Genomic DNA, 24,267 nt, shown 5'->3' with positions numbered 1-24,267 from the left:
CTTTTGATACTTAAGTATATTTAAAACCAAAAACTTTTAGACTTTTACACAAGTAGTATTTTACTGGGTGACTTACACTTTTACTTGAGTAATTCTCTATCAAGGTATCTTTACTTTTACTCAAGTATGACATTTGGTTGCTTTTTCCACCACTGATTACAGCCGTATTCTAAAATGTATTAAATTACTTTTTTTCACTCATCAATCTACACACAATACCCCATAATGACGAAGCGAAAAAAGTGTTTTAGAAATATAGACAGGCACACACTTGTCTATATAAGGTCCCACAGTTGACAGTGCATTTCAGAGCAAAAACCAAGCCATGAGGTTGAAGGAATTGTCTGTAGAGCTCTGAGACAGGATTGTGTCAAGGCACAGATCTGGGGAAGGGTACCTACCAAAAAATGTCTGCAGCATTGAAGGTCCCCAAGAACACAGTGGCCTCCGTCGTTCTTAAATGGAAGAAGTTTGAAACCACCAAGACTCTCCCTAGAGCTGGACGCCGGCCAAACTAAGCATTCAGGAGTGAAGGGTCTTGGTCAGGGAGGTGACCAAGAACTCGATGGTCACTCTGACAGAGTTCCTCTGTGGAGATGCGAGAACCTTCCAGAAGAACAACCATCTCTGCAGCCCTTCACCAATCAGGCCTTTATGGTAGAGTGGCTAGACGGAAACCACTCCTCAGTAAAAGGCACATGACAGCCCGCTTGGAGTTTGCCAACAGGCACCTAAAGGACTCTCAGACCATGAGAAACAAGATTCTCTGGTCTGATGAAACCAAGATTGAACTCTTTGGCCTAAATGCCAAGCGTCACGTCTGGAGGAAACCTGGCACCATCCCTACGGTGAACCATGGTGGTGGCAGAATCATGCTGTGGGGATGTTTTTCAGCGGCAGGGACTGGTAGACTAGTCAGGATCGAGCAAAGATGAACGGAGCAAAGCACAGAGAGATCCTTGATGAAAACCTTCTCCAGAGCGCTCAGGAACTCAGACTGGGGCAAAGGTTCACCTTCCAACAGGACAACGATCCTAAGCACACAGCCAAGACAACACAGGAGTAGCTTTGGGACAAGTCTCTGAATGTCCTTGAGTGACCCGGACTTGAACCCGATCAAACATCTCTGGAGAGACCTGAAAATAGCTGTGCAGCGACGCTCCCTATTCATCCTGACAGAGTTTGAGAGGATCTGCAGTGAAGAATGGGAGAAACTCCCCAAATACAGGTGATCCAAGCTTGTAGTGTCATACCCAAGAAGACTCAAGGCTGTAATCGCTGCCAAAGGTGCTTCAACAAAGTACTGAGTAAAGGGTCTGAATACTTGGGATATTTCACTTTTATAATAAATTACCAAAAATGTTTAAAAATCTGTTTTGCTTTGTCATTATGGGGTGTGTGTAGATTGATTAGGGGAAAAAAACGGTGTAATACAATTTAGAATTAGCCTGTAAGATCAAGGGGTCTGTTAGGCTGTAAGATCAAAAAATCAAGGGGTCTGAATACTTTCCGAATGCACTGCATGTGAAAGGAACATGAACAATGTATCATTATGGATAGGCTACATAGTTCTCTAAGGAAATTATGGATCCCATGAAATCATCATGGAATTGTTATTCAGTGTGTATTTATTCCTTGTGTTACTATTTCTATTTTATGTAGATTGAACATGAGGTTGAAGGAATTGTCTGTAGAGCTCCGAGACAGGATTGTGTCTTGATAATGTTCCGGAACTCCAATTTGAGCAGCAGCAGCTGAAAAATGAGCTCCTACAAATATTGAAATTTACATGGTTTTTAGAGTGAAGTACATCGGAAAAAAGCAAAAGAAAACTGCAAGACTGAAGAGGAGAAAAAACAAGCAACAAACAAAGATAGGCTTTTGAAAAATAACTATTTTTCATAAAATTGTAGTTATCTTAGCTAGCTGAATTGTTTACCAGTTGCTAAGCAGTTGCTAGGGACTCTTTTGGAAGAAGCTATGTGTCTGTCTATCCCTGTTCTCTCCTCTCTGCACAGGCCATACAAACGCTTCACACCGCGTGGCCGCTGCCACTCTAACCTGGTGGTCCCAGCGCGCACAACCCACGTGGAGTTCCAGGTCTCCGGCAGCCTCTGGAACTGCCGGTCTGCAGCCAACAAGGCTGAGTTCATCTCAGCCTATGCTACCCTCCAGTCCCTAGACTTCCTGGCGCTGACGGAAACATGGATTACCACAGATAACACTGCTACTCCTACTGCTCTCTCTTCGTCTGCCCACGTGTTCTCGCATACCCCTAGAGCATCGAGCCAGCGGGGTGGTGGCACTGGAATCCTCATCTCTCCCAAGTGGACATTCTCTCTTTCTCCCCTGACCCATCTGTCTATCTCCTCATTTGAATTCCATGCTGTCACAGTTACCAGCCCTTTCAAGCTTAACATCCTTATCATTTATCGCCCTCCAGGTTCCCTTGGAGAGTTCATCAATGAGCTTGACGCCTTGATAAGTTCCTTTCCTGAAGATGGCTCACCTCTCACAGTTCTGGGTGACTTTAACCTCCCCACGTCTACCTTTGACTCATTCCTCTCTGCCTCCTTCTTTCCACTTCTCTCCTCTTTTGACCTCACCCTCTCACCTTCCCCCCCTACTCACAAGGCAGGCAATACGCTTGACCTCATCTTTACTAGATGCTGTTCTTCCACTAATCTCATTGCAACTCCCCTCCAAATCTCCGACCACTACCTTGTATCCTTTTCCCTCTTGCTCTCATCCAACACTTCTCACTCTGCCCCTACTCGGATGGTATTGCGCCGTCCCAACCTTCGCTCTCTCTCTCCCGCTACTCTCTCCTCTTCCATCCTATCATCTCTTCCCTCTGCTCAAACCTTCTCCAACCTATCTCCTGATTCTGCCTCCTCAACCCTCCTCTCCTCCCTTTCTGCATCCTTTGATTTTCTCTGTCCCCTATCCTCCAGGCCGGCTCGGTCCTCCCCTCCTGCTCCGTGGCTCGACGACTCACTACGAGCTCACAGAACAGGGCTCCGGGCAGCCGAGCGGAAATGGAGGAAAACTCGCCTCCCTGCGGACCTGGCATCCTTTCACTCCCTCCTCTCTACATTCTCCTCTTCTGTCTCTGCTGCTAAAGCCACTTTCTACCACTCTAAATTCCAAGCATCTGCCTCTAACCCTAGGAAGCTCTTTGCTACCTTCTCCTCCCTCCTGAATCCTCCTCCCCCCCTCCTCCCTCTCTGCGGATGACTTCGTCAACCATTTTGAAAAGAAGGTTGACGATATCCGATCCTCGTTTGCTAAGTCAAACGACACCGCTGGTCCTGCTCACACTGCCCTACCCTGTGCTTTGACCTCTTTCTCCCCTCTCTCTCCAGATGAAATCTCGCGTCTTGTGACGGCCGGCCGCCCAACAACCTGCCCACTTGACCCTATCCCCTCCTCTCTTCTCCAGACCATTTCCGGAGACCTTCTCCCCTACCTCACCTCGCTCATCAACTCATCCTTGACCGCTGGCTACGTCCCTTCCGTCTTCAAGAGAGCGAGAGTTGCACCCCTTCTGAAAAAACCTACACTCGATCCCTCCGATGTCAACAACTACAGACCAGTATCCCTTCTTTCTTTTCTCTCCAAAACTCTTGAACGTGCCGTCCTTGGCCAGCTCTCCTGCTATCTCTCTCAGAATGACCTTCTTGATCCTAATCAGTCAGGTTTCAAGACTGGGCATTCAACTGAGACTGCTCTTCTCTGTGTCACGGAGGCTCTCCGCACTGCTAAAGCTAACTCTCTCTCCTCTGCTCTCATCCTTCTAGACCTATCTGCTGCCTTTGATACTGTGAACCATCAGATCCTCCTCTCCACCCTCTCCGAGTTGGGCATCTCCGGCGCGGCCCACGCTTGGATTGCGTCCTACCTGACAGGTCGCTCCTACCAGGTGGCGTGGCGAGAATCTGTCTCCGCACCATGCGCTCTCACCACTGGTGTCCCCCAGGGCTCTGTTCTAGGCCCTCTCCTATTCTCGCTATACACCAAGTCACTTGGCTCTGTCATATCCTCACATGGTCTGTCCTATCATTGCTATGCAGACGACACACAATTAATCTTCTCCTTTCCCCCTTCTGATAACCAGGCGGCGAATCGCATCTCTGCATGTCTGTCAGACATATCAGTGTGGATGACGGATCACCACCTCAAGCTGAACCTCGGCAAGACGGAGCTGCTCTTCCTCCCGGGGAAGGACTGCCCGTTCCATGATCTCACCATCACGGTTGACAACTCCCTTGTGTCCTCCTCCCAGAGTGCTAAGAACCTTGGCGTGATCCTGGACAACACCCTGTCGTTCTCCACTAACATCAAGGCGGTGACCCGATCCTGTAGGTTCATGCTCTACAACATTCGCAGAGTACAACCCTGCCTCACACAGGAAGCAGCGCAGGTCCTAATCCAGGCACTTGTCATCTCCCGTCTGGATTACTGCAACTCGCTGTTGGCTGGGCTCCCTGCCTGTGCCATTAAACCCCTACAACTCATCCAGAACGCCGCAGCCCGTCTGGTGTTCAACCTTCCCAAGTTCTCTCACGTCACCCCGCTCCTCCGCTCTCTCCACTGGCTTCCAGTTGAAGCTCGCATCCGCTACAAGACCATGGTGATTGCCTACGGAGCTGTGAAGGGAACGGCACCTCCATACCTTCAGGCTCTGATCAGGCCCTACACCCAAACAAGGGCACTGCGTTCATCCACCTCTGGCCTGCTGGCCCCCCTACCTCTGAGGAAGCACAGTTCCCGCTCAGCCCAGTCAAAACTGTTCGCTGCTCTGGCACCCCAATGGTGGAACAAGCTCCCTCACGATGCCAGGACAGCGGAGTCAATCACCACCTTCCGGAGACACCTGAAACCCCACCTCTTTAAGGAATACCTAGGATAGGATAAAGTAATCCTTCTAACCCCCCCCCTTAAAAGATTTAGATGCACTATTGTAAAGTGGTTGTTCCACTGGATATCATAAGGTGAATGCACCAATTTGTAAGTCGCTCTGGATAAGAGCGTCTGCTAAATGACTTAAATGTAATGTAATGTAATGTAATGTGTCAAGGCACAGATCTGGGGAAGGGTACCTACCAAAAAATGTCTGCAGCATTGAAGGTCCCCAAGAACACAGTGGCCTCCGTCGTTCTTAAATGGAAGAAGTTTGAAACCACCAAGACTCTCCCTAGAGCTGGACGCCGGCCAGTGTGTATTTATTCCTTGTGTTACTATTTCTATTTTATGTAGGCCTATATTTATCTTTAATTCTACATTGTTGGAAAAGGATCCGTAAGTAAGCATTTTACTGTTAGTCAATTCCTGTTGTTTATCCTCTATGGAATCGGTGTCCCTAAATCGGGACAGTTGTTGCTAACGTGCGCTAATGTGACTAGAATGACGTAAGTAACAGCCAACTTTCCAGGACGTAGACATGTCTTATATGAGGATGAAGCTTAAATTTGTGTTAATCAGCAAAAAAATACCATGCTATTGTTTGAGGAGAGTGCACAGCAACAAAACACATCACGGCAACTGGTTTGATACATTCACCTCTGAAGGTAAATAATGTACTTACATTCAGTAATCTTACTCTAATTTGTCATCCTGAGGGTCCCAGAGATAAAATATAGCGTAGTTTTTTTGATAAAATCAAATGTTATATTCAAATGTAGGAACTTGGTTCTACAGTTTGAACCCCTGCTGTCTCTGAAAAGAAAGAAAATGCATGTTTTTTGGTTTGTATGATCTTTTACCAGATCTAATGTGTTATATTATCCTACATTAATTTCACATTTCCACAAACTTCAAAGTGTTTCCTTTCAAATACTTTCAAGAATATGCATATACTTGCTTCAGGTCCTGTGCTACAGGCAGTTAGATTTGGTTATGTCATTTTAGATGGAAATTGAAAAAAATGGTCCGATCCTTATTAAGAAGCATGTGATAAATAACATATGATTTGATCTGTTTTTCCTACCACCATAATGGCATGTATTGTGGCATGCCTGACTGCATGTTTATGCTATATTTAGCACCAAATTGAAAACAATGCCTAAATGTCGAGAATGTGACAGCAAGATAGATAACTAACCACAAATGATAACTATAAATAGGTTTCTCCTATTCATCTGGTGGTGACAAAAAAGTGCTCGCCATCACTAACTAGGTTTACATCCAAACTTTTTATGTGAGGAAAGTACATGTCGGATAAAACATGTCCTTACAGACCTGATAGAAACGGAACTTTCCAAATGTTGATTAAACAAAATATGCTAGATAAAATTAGATTTTTTTTTGTGCCGGTAAAATGAATTATAAGAGAAATGCCGGTGGAAATGCTTATGCGCAAATATTAATATAATAACCATCATATAGAAGTAAAGTCACGCGATTACATTTTGTGTGGTCCTCCCACTAAGACTCATCGGGAAAGCATGCAGTTTATTAAGGTACAGATTGAATAAATCTGGGGTGGAGTACAAGGTGATGAGCTTGATTCTCCTTTCCCACAGGGTGGTGAAAGTGCAAGGGGATGAGGTTGATTCTCCTTTCCCACAGGGTGGTGAAAGTGCAAGGGGATGAGGTTGATTCTCCTTTCCCACAGGGTGGTGAAAGTGCAAGGTGATGAGCTTGATTCTCCTTTCCCACAGGGTGGTGAAAGTTCAAGGGGATGAGGTTGATTCTCCTTTCCCACAGGGTGGTGAAAGTTCAAGGGGATGAGGTTGATTCTCCTTTCCCACAGGGTGGTGAAAGTGCAAGGGGATGAGCTTGGTGCTCCTTTCCCACAGGGTGGTGAAAGTTCAAGGGGATGAGGTTGATTCTCCTTTCCCACAGGGTGGTGAAAGTTCAAGGGGATGAGGTTGATTCTCCTTTCCCACAGGGTGGTGAAAGTGCAAGGGGATGAGGTTGATTCTCCTTTCCCACAGGGTGGTGAAAGTGCAAGGGGATGAGCTTGGTGCTCCTTTCCCACAGGGTGGTGAAAGTTCAAGGGGATGAGGTTGATTCTCCTTTCCCACAGGGTGGTGAAAGTTCAAGGGGATGAGGTTGATTCTCCTTTCCCACAGGGTGGTGAAAGTGCAAGGTGATGAGCTTGATTCTCCTTTCCCACAGGGTGGTGAAAGTTCAAGGGGATGAGGTTGATTCTCCTTTCCCACAGGGTGGTGAAAGTTCAAGGGGATGAGGTTGATTCTCCTTTCCCACAGGGTGGTGAAAGTTCAAGGGGATGAGGTTGATTCTCCTTTCCCACAGGGTGGTGAAAGTGCAAGGGGATGAGGTTGATTCTCCTTTCCCACAGGGTGGTGAAAGTGCAAGGGGATGAGGTTGATTCTCCTTTCCCACAGGGTGGTGAAAGTGCAAGGGGATGAGGTTGATTCTCCTTTCCCACAGGGTGGTGAAAGTTCAAGGGGATGAGGTTGATTCTCCTTTCCCACAGGGTGGTGAAAGTGCAAGGGGATGAGCTTGGTGCTCCTTTCCATTAAATATCTAGGGTCTTATTCTGGTGACATGATAATCAATGCTTGATTGCCGTTCGAAAAATAAAAATAATCTCGTTCTTTTGTAAAGCGGCAGGGACAGATTATAATGTTTATGCATTATAATATGCATAAACATGCATATTATAATCTCATTATAGACTATAGGCTATGTGCGCTCTAGCGGCTAGCCAACAGTGCACAGATAACGCTGTTGACTAGAGCGCACTTGCCAATACCAGAGTGGGGACACACCAGAGTGTGCACACTTGCTATATTACGCAATATTGGATGGAAACCTAGCTATTTGTTCATTTTTTGTGTGTGGCTATAATAGACTTTCAGCTGCATTTAAGTTATTCTACTAGCTGATCATGTGGATAGAATAGGGTAGTAGGGGGCAACTAGCTCCCTAGGGTAACTGCCCTCTCCTGTAATTCACAAAAACATACATTTTGAAAAAGTTGTAGATATATTCCAGGGAAGGTAGATCTATATTTATTTTTAAAATATACAAGTAGGAAAGTCTTAAGATAAATAATCCACGTGTTTAAAGAGAAACATTTATATAACTTTTTAGTAAAGTGGTAATATGTTGGATGAGTGTGTTGGGGGCAACCTGCCCCCAGGGGCTAGTTACCCCTTTATGGTTATGAATGTTTTTCTACCTGTCATTTAGACAATGACTAGCCCAGTTAGCACTTGTTTATGCTAACTTACTAACTAGCAACTTCACAAGCAGTAAATGCTAGCCAGTTAGCTAGTTAGCATAAGCTGCTAGGTATACTAGCTAGCAACCTTAACGTAACTTAATTTCAGTTGTAAATGTTTCCACAAGTGACTGATAACTTTACAGTTAAATGCAACTTTATAGCCTTTTAGCTATTTTACACAGCATTTTATGTCATATAGCTAGATAGCTATCTACATTTTTAAGAGAGAGCTTTTCAATTGGCATCTATCCCCGTTTTCAGTCACAGGTGGGGGCTGAATTAGGTGTGAGCAGTGCAGAAGGTGGGCTCATGAGTTGTGCTCCAATTTTCCTGGGCATAGCTTTATTTGTGACCTACAGGCACAAATTAGAAGCATAAGAGAGTTGCCACATCAATGTTACACTGAGTTTATTAGTTAAGGTATTGTTATTAAATGTTATATTCTAATGTTATTATTTATATTCCATTCCAATATTATATTCCAATAAATTATTGTTTTTATGAATTAAAAACAACTATTGAAAACCTTTTGCTCCTGAAGGTAATTTTAAAGACTGCTGGGATTTAAAATCTTGCATTATTCCAAACATATTTAGTGCAATTGTACATAATGGATTGTATGGAAAAGTAACAACAAAGAAAGAACAAATAAAATGAATGTGCAGGTGAGTTAAAAAGAGGGACTTTACATCAAATCTCCTCATAGTGCAGATATTAATGGTGACGTGTAACACCATTTCCCTGCATATTATTTGACAACTCGACTTAGCTTTTAAGTATTACTTTCTAAAGAATTTGTAAATAAAACTGATTAAATGAATTTTAACACACTTGTGTGAAACCCCATGCCATAATCTTCTACCGGGGTAACTTCTAAAAACAACATTTCATGAAATAACTAAAAAAGTGTAAACTGTAGCCATTTATTTCCCTTTATAGTTTATTCACATAAGCATGTCCTTCATCCACATACCAATTTTTTTCCAAACGTATCTTTTTTTTGTGTGTCAGCAATTAGACATTGTTCTTAGGGGGGAGGGCTAGTTACCTTTTAGTACCTTATGTCTTACACCCAAAAGAACATTGACAACATCCAGTACACTCACATTTTATTAGTCCATTACACAGTTAGATCAAGACAGACTCCCCTTCAACAATCCATGCCATTTATGTAAAAAGCGATGCATGTCAGTGTTTGAGTTTATATGTGTGTGTCTGTGTGTGAATTGGATGTATGTTTGTGTCTGTGCATGTGTGTGTGGGCGTGCGCAGCACATTTGAAATTCCAGCCATTAGAATGTATTCCAACCATTTAGAAATGTTATAATCTACTGTTTGAAATGCTGGTGGTGTTGATGTTTTAGTGAGAGAAAAAAAATGTTATACTGTAGGGATGTGTAGAGAGATGAAGAGCTATGACAGTTGTGATATCTTGCAGGTAAACTTGTTCCCTATTGAATGACAGATGAGATTGCAGGATGTAGAGCAGAATTATGATTTTTGACACAAAACTTCCTCGCTAAAAACACACTTCACACAAGCTGGGAAATGGGAATTCCTTTCAGTAAAGCCTTCTTATCCAGAAAGGTCTGCTTGCAGCTCCTTGTTCCGGCGCACTTCTGCTGCATGCATCTCCTAGGAAAAACCATTAACACCACAAAGAGAAATCTGTCAAGACGCAGGTGACAGGTTATGTTGCAGCCTAGAAATATGTCAGAGTACTTAGCTATTTCTGTTCTGAGCATAGATCTTTATTTCTCTGACCAAGAAAAGGTGGGGCATCAGACTTAGAGCAGAGAGAGAGAGGAGAGAAAACAAAACACGCCCTAACCTTCTCACGGAGCCGCTGCTTCAGTGAGTTCAGGTATGCCTCCCGGTTCGCTTTCTTCGCCTCCATTTTGGAGTTGAGCTTCTCTTCCGCCATCTTGCTGAAGTTGTTGTTCTCTTCCATGGCCTTGTGCAGCACCTCCTTCTCATGCTCCCTCCGCTCAGCCAAATGCCTCAGCACCTGAGCCTCCTGGGACTAGGGAGCAGAGAGAAAAAGTGCACTCTTTTCATGCACAGATTTTGTTAGCAGTGTATATTTACTGAAAATGAATGTCAGTGTACGGCAGTAGTATGCTAACCCAATGCTAACTTTTATGATTTTCCGTAACCCTAACCCTTACCTCACTTAAATTAACCTAGCCCTTGTCCCTTAACATAACCTTGACCCTAACCATAACCAATTTCTATCCCTATGCTAAAGTGTTGGTTTGCTGGTAAAATATCCAGTTCCTATTATGTTGTAGGAAAGACTGATGATAAAATATTTTCCCCAATATCAGGGAATTGAATCAAAATGCTAATGAGTAGCCTGATCATTTATTGTCAAAGCATTCAACCAGATTTTGCAACTCCAATTTGGATTTCTGTTTTAACTGCTTATCTCGCCCCCAGACTTCCACATACACATTTCCCCTCCTCCCTATGGTATATTCCAGCAGCGATGACAGGCTCTCCCCATTCATGGCTTTTCTTTCCCTCAGGGAACCCAGTGACAGGTCTGGCTGGGTCTGTCTGATACGCAGCGATTAAGCATTGAAGTAGTTCTCACCCAACAACGATAATTAGTCATCAGTTTTTCTATTTAAGTGGAAATGCAAGGTAGAAAAAGGCTCACAGAAAACCCAGGAAATCCCCCTAACTGAACTAGGATGATGAAGCAATGGGTTGCTAGTTATTTATGTTTTCATGAAATGTCAGATATCTGTCTCTTTTTCAAGGTTGTGTTCATTAGGGCATGTGACAGAAAACATTTTGAAAAGTTTAGCAATGAAAAAGACAATAGGTATTTCTTATTGGACAAGTCCAGGTCATTTTTCTTCCATTTGTTGCCTAATGAACACAACCAAGCTCATTCATGTGTGACAGCTCTGGCATTTCAGTAGAGGATCTGGATGTCTAGAGAGAGACTGGTATTTGTTTCCCCATCTCATTCATCTTTCCTTACAGCTTCTTCGCCTCCTTCTCCCCATTGAGTGATGATCTTTTCCTCATTTCACTTAATCTTCTGTTTACGTCTCTTCTTCCGTCTCTCCTCAGCAAAGTCAATAGCCCTTTACCTCACCAGCTTTTTGTCTCTCTCCTCCTCCTCCTCTTCCTCCCTCCTTTCTCTCCCTCTGTCTTCCTTGCCTTGCCTTCCCTTCTCTTAACTTAAAAATGTATATAGTTCTGCCTTGAGCTGTCCTTGTCTATTGATGTTCTGTATTATGTCATTCTGTATTATGTTTCATGTTTTGTGTGGACCCCAGGAAGAGTAGCTGCTGCTTTTGCAACAGCTAATGGGAATCCTAATAAAATACCCCAAAAATACCTCTAAGCAAACTAAATTAACATACATCACATGTTTTTTTCCTCTCCCTGCCTTCCTTCATACACTTGCACCCTTCCATCATACACTTGCACCCTTCCTTCATACACTTGCATCTGTCATCCTCGCTTACCATCCTACTCTCCTCAGCAACCTCCATGAACTCTATGAACCTGAAATGCTTTTTCCCTCCTCACCCCCATCCTCACTTCCTTCTCTTGCACTCTCCTTCCCCACTGTTCCCATCTCTTACCTTCCGCCTGTCCTCAGCAACCTCCATGAACTTCTATCTCACCTGCTTTTTCCCCTACTCTCTCCCTATCCTCCCTTTTCTTACTCCCTCCCTCCTTTCCCGCCATCCTCTTGTCTTACCTTCCTCCTCTCCTCCGCGGCCTCCAGCCTCCTTTGCAGCTCATCCAGGGAGATGTCCCTCTTAGGGGGCGAGGTCAGGGCGGGGGGAGAGGCCAGGGGACTGGGCCTGTCCGGGGACAGGTCGGTGGGGGACTTCAGGATCACCTCAAAGGACTGGCCCGACAGTCGCTTGTTGATGGGCTTCACCTCCAGGTCTATTGAGAGAGACAAGACAAATAAGACACAAAATGGCTGTTGTGCATTACCCTAGATGGGTGGGTGCTACACATTGGTGGTAGATAGGATGAATTACCGGCCATACAATGTAAAGTGTTTTGAGACTAAGAACGAATTTTAAGCCAAAATACAACATTCACATTAAAAAACAAAGCACACTTTGGGCAGACCTCCAAACTGGTAGTTGGTGGTGGGGTATGATGTCTGGGGGTATAGGCAGGAGCAGATGAGAGACATCATGGACATCTCCTTGATCTTCTCTGTGTAGGCTTTAAGGGACAAAGAAACAACGAGAGACATGGTAAGATATTCCAATGATATACAGGGTAAAAGAATCGTCCTATTTTTATATATTTATTTGCCATCTTCCTTTGTGGCCATGGCAACCATGGCCCCAGGTTTTTAGGAGGAAATGTTGTTAAGAAGGCTAGTATTACAAGGCTGTATACAGTGCAGCTGGGATGAGATTGAAGGTGTGTCTGCTATAAAAACATGAGAGTGCAGTAATGGCACTTTCACAGCAGATTGAGTTAGAGACTATTGCATTACCTGCCAACTGGACTAGTTTTTAAATTTCAGCACTTTGGCAGAGTCATGTGAATGTGTGAGGTGCGAGAGAGAGAGAGAGAGAGAGAGAGAGAGAGAGAGAGAATGAGTGTGCCTGGTGCTACCCATACTGTAATTACAATGCTAGAGATCCTTCTAATCTACTTTTACCACTATGCATGGTTATGCAAATCCAATAACCAGGGTCGGATTACCGAACGGACACGCAGCGATACGTGTGTGTGTGTGTGTGTGTGTGTGTGTGTGTGTGTGTGTGTGTGTGTGTCCCAGATAGCATATGATAGCAAAATGTGTAGAATAGCAGGAAATTTGCTTTAAAAGGGCAAAATTCTGTCTCAGCCTCAATGCAAAATTGTGCATTCGGAAAGTATTCAGACCCGTTGTCTTTTTCCACATTTTGTTATGTTACTGTCTTTTGATACAATGAATTAAATTGTTTGTTTTCCTCATCAATCTACACGCAATACTCCATAAGGTTTTTAAAAATGTTTTTGTAAATGTATTACAACTAAAAAACAGAAATATCACATATACATAAGTATTCAGACAATTTACTCAGTACTTTGTTGAAGCACCTTTGGCAGCAATTACAGCTTCGAGTCTTCTTGGGTATGACGCTACAAGCTTGGCACACCTGTATATCGGGAGTTTCTCCCATACTTCTCTGCAGATCCTTTCAAGCTCTGTTAGGTTGGATGGGGAACATTGCTGCACAGCTATTTCCCGTTCTCTCCAGATATGTTAGATCGGGTTCAAATCAAATCCAGGCTCTGGCTGGGCCACTCAAGGACATTCAGAGACTTGTCCCGAAGCCACTCCTGCATTGTCTTGGCTGTGTGCTTAGGGTCGTTGTCCTGTTGGAAGGTGAACCTTCGCCCCAGTCGGAGGTCCTGAGTGCTCTGGAGCAGGTTTTCATCAAGGATGAAAACATCCCCACAGTATGATGCCGCCACCACCATGCTTCACCGTAGGGATGGTGCCAGGTTTCCTCCACACGTGACGCTTGATATTAAGGCTAAAGAGTTAAATTATGTTTACCAATAGAAGGCAGTATTGACTCAATAGGGTTTGCTTTCTGCTCTCCGAAGCCGTTTAAATGTCTGTCCACATAACCGTGCTCGGAAAAAGTCTCAGGTAGCTGACGCCAGGTGCATTCCGGTAATGTTATTCTAAGTTAAAATGAAATACTAAAACGTACTTACGTGTCCGGTGTCATGAATGTAAGAAGCATTCTAAGACACTACAGTGTCCTTCCCCAGATCTGTGCCTCAACACAGTCCTGTCTCGGAGCTCTACGGACAATTCCTTCGACTTCATGGCTTGGTTCATGGTTCATGGCATGGTTTTTGCTCTAACATGCACTGTCAACTGTGGGACCTTATATAGACAGGTGTGTGCCTTTCTAAATCATGTCCAATCAATTGAATTTACCACAGGTAGACTCCGAACAAGTTGTAGAAACATCTCAAGTATGATCAATGGAAACAGGATGCTCCTGAGCTCAATTTCAAGTATCATAGCAAAGGGTCTGAATACTTAGGTAAATAAGGTATTTCATTTTTAGTAAACATTTCTACAAACCTGTTTTCACTTTGTCATTATGGGGTACTTTGTGTAGATAGATGAGGGAAAAGTGTATCCACTTTAGAATAAGGCTGTAACGTAAAAATATATGGAAAAAGTCAAGGGGTCTGAATACGTTCCGAATGCACTGCATAGAATAGCAGGAAATTAGCTTTAAAATGTGAACAATAGCATGAGATGAGCTATAAAACAGTAAATGTTTCTCTCTGACCCATGGCAAAAAGTATAGAATTGCAGGAAATTGGCTTTTAAACTGCAACATTTTCTCTTAGCCTCAAGACAAAATGTGTAGAAGAGCATTATAAAACTGCAACATTTTTTGCGGTGCTGAAGGTCAGTTCCCCGGGACCCCAAATGCGGTAGTCCGGCCCTGCCAATAACTCTGGTAAAACCAAGCCCAAAGTTAACCCACCAAAGCTTAAGATGGCTAGCTCTGATAATAGACAGTATTGGGTTGTGTTCATGAGGCACCAAACAGAGAAAAAAACCCAGACTGAAACAACGAGGGACTTTCGTTCTAGATTGCTAAATGTTTAACAGCCTTTTCCCTTACATGCCCTTATGAACCCCCCCCCCCCCAAAAAAAAATATTTGCTATGAAACAAAGCAACTGTTTAGCATTCTGTCCCTCTGGGTAATGAAGCTCTGTCTAAGGTTCACACCCAGATCAGTCAGCAGAGGCGAGGGAGAAGACGCAGCCTACAGATCACAGTTACACTTAATCAATACTTGTCTAATTACTATTGTGTTTGTTAAAGGTCAGTGTTCTCATTATCTATGGTCTAAGATATGATCAGCAATGTGGGGGACTTGTAGCTTTTAGGCTTGTTTGTCAGGGGAATTTCATTTACGATATCTAGGCTGAAGGCAGGGCTTGTCTGGAGGTCGCTGATAGGACACATGAAGGGATTAGCTAAGTGCCAGGATGTACTGTAGTCAGCTTTTGGGGAGTGAAGTGGGGCTGAATGGTTTTAACACCGTTGAGGTAGAAGGTTTGGTAACACTTTACTTAATGTAGCTTCTTATGAAGTGTTATTTTGCCATATGGACATTCACAACACCTTATAGATGCAGTCAACATTATGAAACTGCATAACAAAGCAAACAGGTATGAGAGGCCGTGATATGTTGTGAATATATCACAGCTAAGAGGCCTCTCCTGTAGTTTTATTATCCAGTTCATCTTTAAGGTGTTATATGAATGTTTATAAGGCAATGTATAGTAAGTAACACCTCATCAGAAGCCACTTCAAGGAAAAGATCACCTGCACTCTCCGTAGCACACCAAACACAGGGAAAGACCCACTAATATGGGAGTGCAACCTAGTATGGAAATATCCACTAACTATCAATCAAATCAACTAACTGACCTTTCATCATTTCAATTGCCTTATTGTGTGACTACGCCACCTTCTCTTCTGATGATGAAGGTACTGTACTTTACAGCCGAATATGTTCCCCTTCCTGTCACTGCTCCACAGCAGCACAGAGACTTAACATGTAATATTCATCTCATCCAAAGCAGTTCCCCCCGCCCCCTCAACCCCTAAGTTTTCACATGGTCCCTCCCTGGCCCCTGTAGGAACCATGCCACTGAATGCAACCACTGAACAAGTACGGGTTACGTAAGTGCTCCGCAGTCTGTGTTCAGTGGTGTGCATTCTGCAGTGTGACTTGTTTTATGCTTGGCAGGGTGTGTGAGCCATTGGAGTGAATTCACCAGCACCCGTCTCAAAGTACTGCTCAGTTGTGGTGCTTTAAGAAACTCACGCCAACCTACATATTGTATATGAAAGACACCATCTGCTGTAGTGTTTTACACCAGTGGTTCAAAACCTGGGGTACGTTTACCCCTAAGAGCAAGGAGAGATAATTGGGACGCGCCCCATGACTGCCTGTGTGTTGGTCCTGTCTGAAGTCAGTCTTCCTTTAATGCTAATGAGGCAGGAGCCTGAGCATGTCTAGACGATTAGCCCCCGGAAATACTACTTCCTCTTAAAGATCAATGCCTTTTAAGGTGGCTTGCTGCTGCTGAATAGATAAGCAGGCTGTGGCCCTCATTGTTGGAGCAGATATACCGACCTGCTCTAACTCTCATGGGTACATGAGGAAAGTGGGCACTGCACGAACACTGGAGTTTTAAAAAAAGGATCCTTTATTTAAACATTTTTCAAAGTGCCGTTAATGTTTCAGCCATGTTAGCCTTGCAAACACATGTAAGGCCCCTTTCCATCGCAGTCGTGTAACACAGTGTCGCAGATGATCAGATCCATAAATCATATTGATGGGGTTCCTGCCATGTTAAACACTGCTTCCACATTTGCAGAGATCTACTACGAATCTGATTTGTCTCAGATCTCTACTAATTACAACTGGGTGTGATGGATTTCAATGCAAGAGATAATTAAGCATGTGTCTCTAGTGTCTGTGTGTAGGTGGACAGCACCGTGATGCTGAACGGGCTTAAGCCTGAATATAGAATCTGTGCAGGATAGAAATATTGTCCAAATGTGAGAGTCAGCAACTGCGCGACTTTTTCCAATGCTCATTAAATTGTGTAACATTTACAGTGTAAATGGCAAAGCAAGAGTGGTCAGAGCATTGTCAAATCTGAAAAGGGAAAGATTCTGTGTTATACCTTTGCTGTCATCCCTGCTCTCATTGCATAAATTGCTATGTTCTGTGAATATTTCATAAACATTCTTCCAATGTCATCTCAAAGACAAGGTGCAGTACCTTAGAGCAACTGAACATCTGATGTATTTTGTATCTATTGTATTGTGTTTACCCTCATTGTGAAACTGACTGTATAAATAAAAAAAATACCAAAAGCATGCAGCTGAGGTGGTTGGAGAGAGAGAAATGGAGAGAGAGAGAGAGAGAGAGAGAGAGAGAGAGAGAGAGAATGAGAGAAGTAGAAGGGTCTGCAGGTGCACGTGCCCCCAGACATATTTTACTTGGCAGTTCTATTCAGGAAGAAAACTGCGTCCTGCGTTGAGCAGCAGACATCTTATTCTCAGCAGGAAGCCTCCATCCTCCCTTTAAAGTTTAAAGTTGCATTGTAAAGGTCTAGGATCAGTTTGCCCTCCCCAAATGCTAGCCTTGTGCATTAGTAGAGGAAATGCAAAACGAACCCCAGACCAGTGTCTAGGGGAAACTTCTTCCTACTCCTTATAGAACGCGGGGACTGAGCTGCTTCCTGAATCATGCCAGGAAACAGCAGAGGATTGTGGCTGCAGCTACACACACCTTTAAGATGCACTCTTAAAGGGGCAGAGCACTCAAAAATGTGATTATCCCGTGTTTTATATATATTTCTAAACTCCCATGTTTTATATATATTTCTAAACTATAAAGTTTGAATAATACTGTGAAATTGTGAAAATTATGATAATGCACTAGTAGGTGCTGTTTGAAAAGACCACATGACATTTTTGCTTGTTTGGCTGGGTGGGATTTTTGGAATGCCTGGTTAATAGACCAATAAGAAAGATCGTTTGCCCTCCTGTCTCCCAATAACAGCTCGTTTTCAGGTTACATATACCTCCCATTAGGCTTCTCCAATTAAGCCCCTCTCTCAGACAACTCCCAGACAGTTCCAGCAAAATTCTTGCTTGAGAAATTGCATTTTGCTAAGAATAATTGTTCTTCTTTTTTTTGACCATTTTAATTTAAAACAATCACAGTAAGGTACTTAATTGTTACCCAAAAATGATTTGATATTGAGAAGAAAATGGCTGCATTGGACCTTTAAAGAGAAGGCACGTTTTCGACAACGAGGCTGGGTCGCTTGGGTAATCTCAGTGGCTGTTTTTTGCCTGGTCATGTGCTGAATTATTGAGGAGTGATGTCAACTTCCATCCTCCTCTTCCTCCATCCATTTGCGTGTGCGCGCACATCACACAGATATACACACACAGCTAAAGCCTCACATAGATTCATGCACACCGCACAGACACACAAAGCTAAAACTACACATACACCAGTATACGCACACCTAACACACACCGTTAACGCACGCACATATAGTATGCACACACACACGCAAACCTCCCTCCTGCTGTGCACACACACGGTCTTCCATGCTGGTGGGTGTGCATTGTAAATTATTCAAATGCTCTTTTTTAGAAAGGTATCCTTGCTTGGTTTTCTTTGGAATAATAATCCTTGTGGTCCCCCCTAAAAAACATCAGTCTACTCCTGCAGTGGAGAGCCAACAAACCCTTAGACCCCCATAACATGGCTGACGTTGCAGAGGCTGAGAGTTCATCTCTACAGCAGTGCCTAAGTGCCTCAGTAGAAAAGGTAGGTTCATCAGAGAAACTAAGGAAGCTGCTGATATTTACCAAGGTGCTGAATATGTCTATGGAGTGTGGCGCTTATTCCAACAGCTCCATGAAGGGGTTCAATGGAAGCAAAAAAGTCAATGCTCTATGATCTACTACATGAGCCCCCCCAAACACACACACACACACACACACACACACACACACACACACACACACACACACACACACACACACACACACACACACACACACACACACACACACACACACACACACACAATAAGTCTATGATGCAAAAACGATTGGATTAATCAACCATTTTCACTGTAAGCTAACAGGAGAAAACTATCAGACTTTTGGTGGCACAATTTCAGGAAATCAATTACTTAAATCGTATTTATTTCACTATATGCCCAATCCACAAAAAAACGAACAACAAAATATCCCCAATCCACAAAATACTGTGCCAAAAGCCCCCCTTCTACAGTAATAGAATACTATCTCCTCCAATAGCACTGCCTGACTAACTCGGCGTCGCTTGGGAAATTAAGTAGTTTGAGGCCCTCACATATTTCATGTGCATGCTTCCAGATGAAACCTTAATATGATTTCTCCTTTGGCTCAGCAGCACCCCTCTCTCTCTCTCCCCCTCCTTCCCTTAAGCTCTTGTTACCCTGGCAGCCTCTGCAGAATTGTTTATCACTCTATTTCCAGATCTCTCCATCCTACTATCTTTTCTCTCTGTTCTTTGTAAACACTTGCCTTTCTTGTCTTGATCTATTCACAGCTACAAAATATTTATTTTCAGTCTCTCTTTTCAGTCTCTCCTCACAGGAGACTAGGTACAACTTCAAAAGAACTGACTTTGATCAAAACGAGCTGGCATGTAACGACGTACCACTGGTGGGAACCCAGCAGACACAGAACACCCAGAAGCAAAGAACACCATAGGGGGTTCACCTACTTTCTAGACCACTTAAGAAACAGATACAGATACACAAGCTGTGATCACTCCCCCAAACATTCCAAGGGAAGGTTCCAATAAAATACCTTGTTCCCTTCCTATCAACATTATGTATCCCTTTGTTATAGATCTCAAACTTTCTGGATAGGCAGATTATGTTGGGTGTAAGCAAACATATGATTATAGCTCCACATAGGCCAGCTAGTCGGCTATATTGCTTAACCCTATTTGATACTTTTAGATCCCCGAAGGAGAATCAACCAGGACAGAGGGGAAGGGGGTGAATAATCAGAATGGAATTGGGCCATTGATTGGAACAGAGCGCAAAGGTCAAAGCAGTTCAATTTTGACAGGAAGTGCGAGCTTGTTCTTTAACCTCCCTCTTTTGATTTGCTCAATACTCTTCCAGCCGGACTGAGACAATGGCAGAGACAACAAACAAGGACTGACTCTTGCTAGTCTTGGGTTAGAGATAATGCACATTAAAACCTATCTGTCCACCAAAAGTGCTACAGTAAAACCATTGTACAAATGTATATAAATTAAGTAATACATTTGAGAGTATCATTTTTACAGTAGGCCTTCAGTGAAAAATGGGCATAAAGCATGTGTTTAGCTGAGGAGTTAGATAATTCTTTATTATTATTCTATATTATTATTATTATACACTGTACAGAACAAATAACCTGTATTCCTGTAATACAACTGAACACATGGACTGCTGTTGTATACCCCCCTGATTCTATCTGTCGCTAAGGGTGTGGCCGCTACTGCTCAGCACTGAGCAGCACTGAGCACACACACACACACACACACACACACACACACACACACACACACACACACACACACACACACACACACACACACACACACACACACACACACACACACACCCCGCGCGCGCACACACACACACACACGCACACACTGTCATGATATAGGCCAGCTCTACCAGAAAGAGGGGTTACAAAGTGTTTAAGCTGCAGAATTTTGATATCACACTGGGGTCCAGGTGTCTTTCCTTACTACGGTGGAGGTCTTAGAGGCTTCTCTCTCTCCAATCTTTATCTCTCTCTGTTTACCAGCTGAGCAGGGTGCTACTGCTGGCCCTAGTGGCTAATGTCTGGTGTCTGTCTGCAGTCAATACACATGTGACATTGGCTAATTAGGACTAGGCCAGGCACAACACACCTGACAACCTTTTACATGACATAGACATAAACCAGATTTTCAAACCATCACACACACACACACACACACACACACAATACAATACAATCATAATAAGACATGTTCAAACTTTGGATTAACATTTACACTCATTTTTTGAGTAAGTTGCAAGCAAGAGAAGCGATGACCAAAATGTTACCTCCCCACATCAGTAGCCTATTCAGCAATTGTGTTGCCACAATTGGCCAAATCTATATCATTGCACGTTTTTATTATCTATGTCTCCAGTGACTCATTTCCTTACTTCTTTTTTTAACTGGACAAGCATTTCAGTTTTGAGCTTTGATTGGTGCCCATGGGATGCATCCATCAAAGTCTATTCATTTCCACAAATTAATATTGATCAGAAATTGCTTACTGTATGTCATATTGGGGATCTTACATTATTTGAAATGACGCAAGTTGTGCTGTAAAACATAACTCGCGCTAAGCGACATTGTGACAAAAGGAGTGGTCTCATCTGCATCAGGACCAGTAACCTTTCGTCAATATCACAAAGACAGTCGTTTATACAACGTTTGAAATAGGTAGGCTAGGTGACTCTATATGGTAGCCTTGTCTGTAACATGAAGTGAGTGCACCCACACGGGTTGCTACTAGTCACCCAGACAGGTCGCACCTCGAGCCATCACCAAATCTACAGTAACGCAGCCGACTATGCTTGAAATAACAAAGCTTTTCCCCGACTCTTACCTGATACTGTGCTCGCCATGGTAACTGACGGGAAAGGCGATGTGGGAGAAGAAATGCTTGTGTATCCGTGTGAGGGTGGAAGCTGTCCGCTGCTGCGTTAATGAACAATGAACAACGCACTCTAGTCAGATCTAACGGGCTGCGGTCTGTCAAGAGGAGGGGTTAAGGAGAAGAGGCGGAGGAGTGAGCGCTTGAAGACACACGCGTGCACGCACACAGGATATGGGTGGCTATAAGGATGGACAGAGGCAGATGGATGGGTGTATAGGATTATTATCTAAGACTAACAGAAAATGGTAGCCTTCACTTTTGGCACTTTAAGAGGCATGGGCATAGGTGTGGATTAAGGACACCCCTTCAGCACCACGGACAGTGCCACCGACCACCAACCAATTTGTAGTCTATTCTTGTGTATTGAAATGGCGAGTTGTTTGCAACTGCTTGTACATCTATATCCAATAGTAAAGTCAGTAAAAAGTAATTGTCTCTAAGTTCACACTCCTAAAAGCTTTCTTTCTCTTTCCACAAACCAAGTTGCATAACCCAAACAATATATCGCTCTACTGTATCTATCTACACTACATGGGCAAAAGAATGTGGACACCTGCTCGTCGAATGTCTCATTCCAAAATCATGGGCATTAATATGGAGTTGGCCCCCCCTTTGCTGCTATAACAACCTCCGCTCTTCTGGGAAGGCTTTCCACTAGATGTTGGAACATTGCTGCGGGGACTTGCTTCCATTCAGCCGCAAGAGCATTAGTGAGGTCGTGCTCTGATGTTGAGCGATCAAGCTTAACACCAGTCCAGCCGACGCTTGGCATTGCATATGGTGATCTTAGGCTTGTGTTCGGTTACTCGGCCATGGAAACCCATTTTATGAAGCTCACGACAAACTGTTTGTGTGCTGACATTGCTTCCAGAGGCAGTTTGGAACTCGGTAGTGAGTGTTGCAACCGAGGACCAACGACTTTTAAGCACTACTTGATACAGCACTCGGGTGTCCCGTTCTGTGAGCTTGTGTGGCCTACCACTTCGTGGCTGAGCCGTTGTTGCTCCTAGACCTTTTCACTTCACAATAACAACACTTACAGTTGACAGAGGCAGCTCCAACTGAAAGGTGGCATCCTATGATGGTGCCACATTGAAAGTCACTGATCTCTTCAATATGGGCCATTCTACTACCAATGTTCATCTACGGAGATTGCATGGCTTTGTGCTCGATTTTATACACCTGTCAGCAACGGGTGTGGCTGAAATAGCGAAATCCACTAATTTGAAGGGGTGACCACATACTTTTGTAGTGTATCTATCTGTCACGTCCTGACCATAGAGAGCTCTTATTTTCTATGGTAGAGTAGTTCAGGGCGTGACTGGGGGGGTTTATCTAGTTTATTTAGTTCTATGTTGTTTGGTTCTAGTTTCTTTTTTCTATGTTGGGGTTTTTGTATGATCCCCAATTAGAGGCAGCTGGTCATCGTTGTCTCTAATTGGGGATCATATTTAAGTAGTTGTTTTTCCCACCTGTGTTTGTGGGAGATTATTTTGAGTTAGTGCATGTTGCACCGCTTTCGTCACGGTTTGTGTTTTGTTTGTAGTTTATTTTTTGTTTTGCAAAGTTTCACATTAAAATAAGCCACGCTTTGGTATCCTTCCTACGACGAACGTGACACTATCTTTCTATCTACAGTTGAAGTCGGAAGTTTACATACGGTCACGTCCTGACCAGTTAAGGGTTATTTGTTGTTGGAGTTTGGTCAGGATGTGGCAGAGGGTATTTGTTTTATATGGTTTGGGGTGGTGGTGTAGGTAGTAGGTTGTTTTATTTATGTATTCCGGGGGTTTTGGGCACTGCTCTGTGTTTATGTATTTCTAGGTTTAGTTAGTTAGTTGTGGGTATAGGTTCTAGGTTTGTTTTCTATGTAGAGTTAATTGGGATTGGACTCCCAATTGAAGGCAGGTGTGTTGAGTTGCCTTTGATTGGGAGTCCTATATTAGTAGGGTGTGTTTGTCTGTGGGTAATTGTTTGTGAGCACTGCTTGTTTAGCCTGCCACACTGTTTGGTCGTGAGTATCGGTTATTGTTTGGTTTTTCCTGTGGATGCGTTGTGTTTTTTTCATTAAAAGAATGAGTATCCACATACCCGCTGCAGTTTGGTCAATTCAACACGGCACTTTTTGTGACACATACACCTTAGCCAAGTATATTTATACTCAGTTTTTCACAATTCCTGACATTTAATCCTAGTATCAAATAAAATCAAATAACATTTATTTATATAGCCCTTCTTACATCAGCTGATATCTCAAAGTGCTGTACAGAAACCCAGCCTAAAACCCCAAACAGCAAGCAATGCAGGTGTAGAAGCACGGTGGCTAGGAAAAACTCCCTAGAAAGGCCAAAACCAAGGAAGAAACCTAGAGAGGAACCAGGCTATGAGGGGTGGCCAGTCCTCTTCTGGCTGTGCCGGGTGGAGATTATAACAGCACATGGCCAAGATGTTCAAATGTTCATATTTGACCAGCATGGTCAAATAATAATAATCATAGTAGTTGTTGAGGGTGCAACAAGTCAGCAACACAAGAGTAAGTGTCAGTTGGCTTTTTCATAGCCGATCTTTGAGAGTATCTCTACCGCTCCTGCTGTCTCTAGAGAGTTGAAAATAGCAGGTCTGGGACAGGTAGCACATCCGGTGAACAGGTCAGGGTTCCAGCAGGTCTGGGACAGCAGGTCTGGGACAGGTAGCACGTCCGGTGAACAGGTTAGGGTTCCATAGCCGCAGGCAGAACAGTTGGAACTGG

The 24,267-nt window shown here is 43.6% G+C and overlaps 1 protein-coding gene across 1 annotated transcript; it reads right to left on the bottom strand.

Moving 5' to 3' along the window:
- Nucleotides 1-9,289: 9,289 nt before the first annotated feature.
- On the bottom strand, nucleotides 9,290-21,733 carry LOC106572179 (stathmin-3). The gene is made up of 5 exons (XM_014146100.2): nucleotides 21,468-21,733; nucleotides 12,308-12,406; nucleotides 11,922-12,115; nucleotides 10,029-10,220; nucleotides 9,290-9,832 (listed from the first exon to the last, which is right to left on the bottom strand). The coding sequence occupies exons 1-5, from the start codon at nucleotides 21,484-21,486 to the stop codon at nucleotides 9,773-9,775; spliced, it is 564 nt and encodes a 187-aa protein (XP_014001575.1). The 5' UTR covers nucleotides 21,487-21,733; the 3' UTR covers nucleotides 9,290-9,772.
- Nucleotides 21,734-24,267: the final 2,534 nt, after the last annotated feature.

This window comes from Salmo salar, chromosome ssa15, assembly GCF_905237065.1.
Source record: "Salmo salar chromosome ssa15, Ssal_v3.1, whole genome shotgun sequence".
NCBI classification, from domain to species: Eukaryota; Metazoa; Chordata; class Actinopteri; order Salmoniformes; family Salmonidae; genus Salmo; species Salmo salar.
This window is presented reverse-complemented; position numbering and strand designations above follow the sequence as displayed.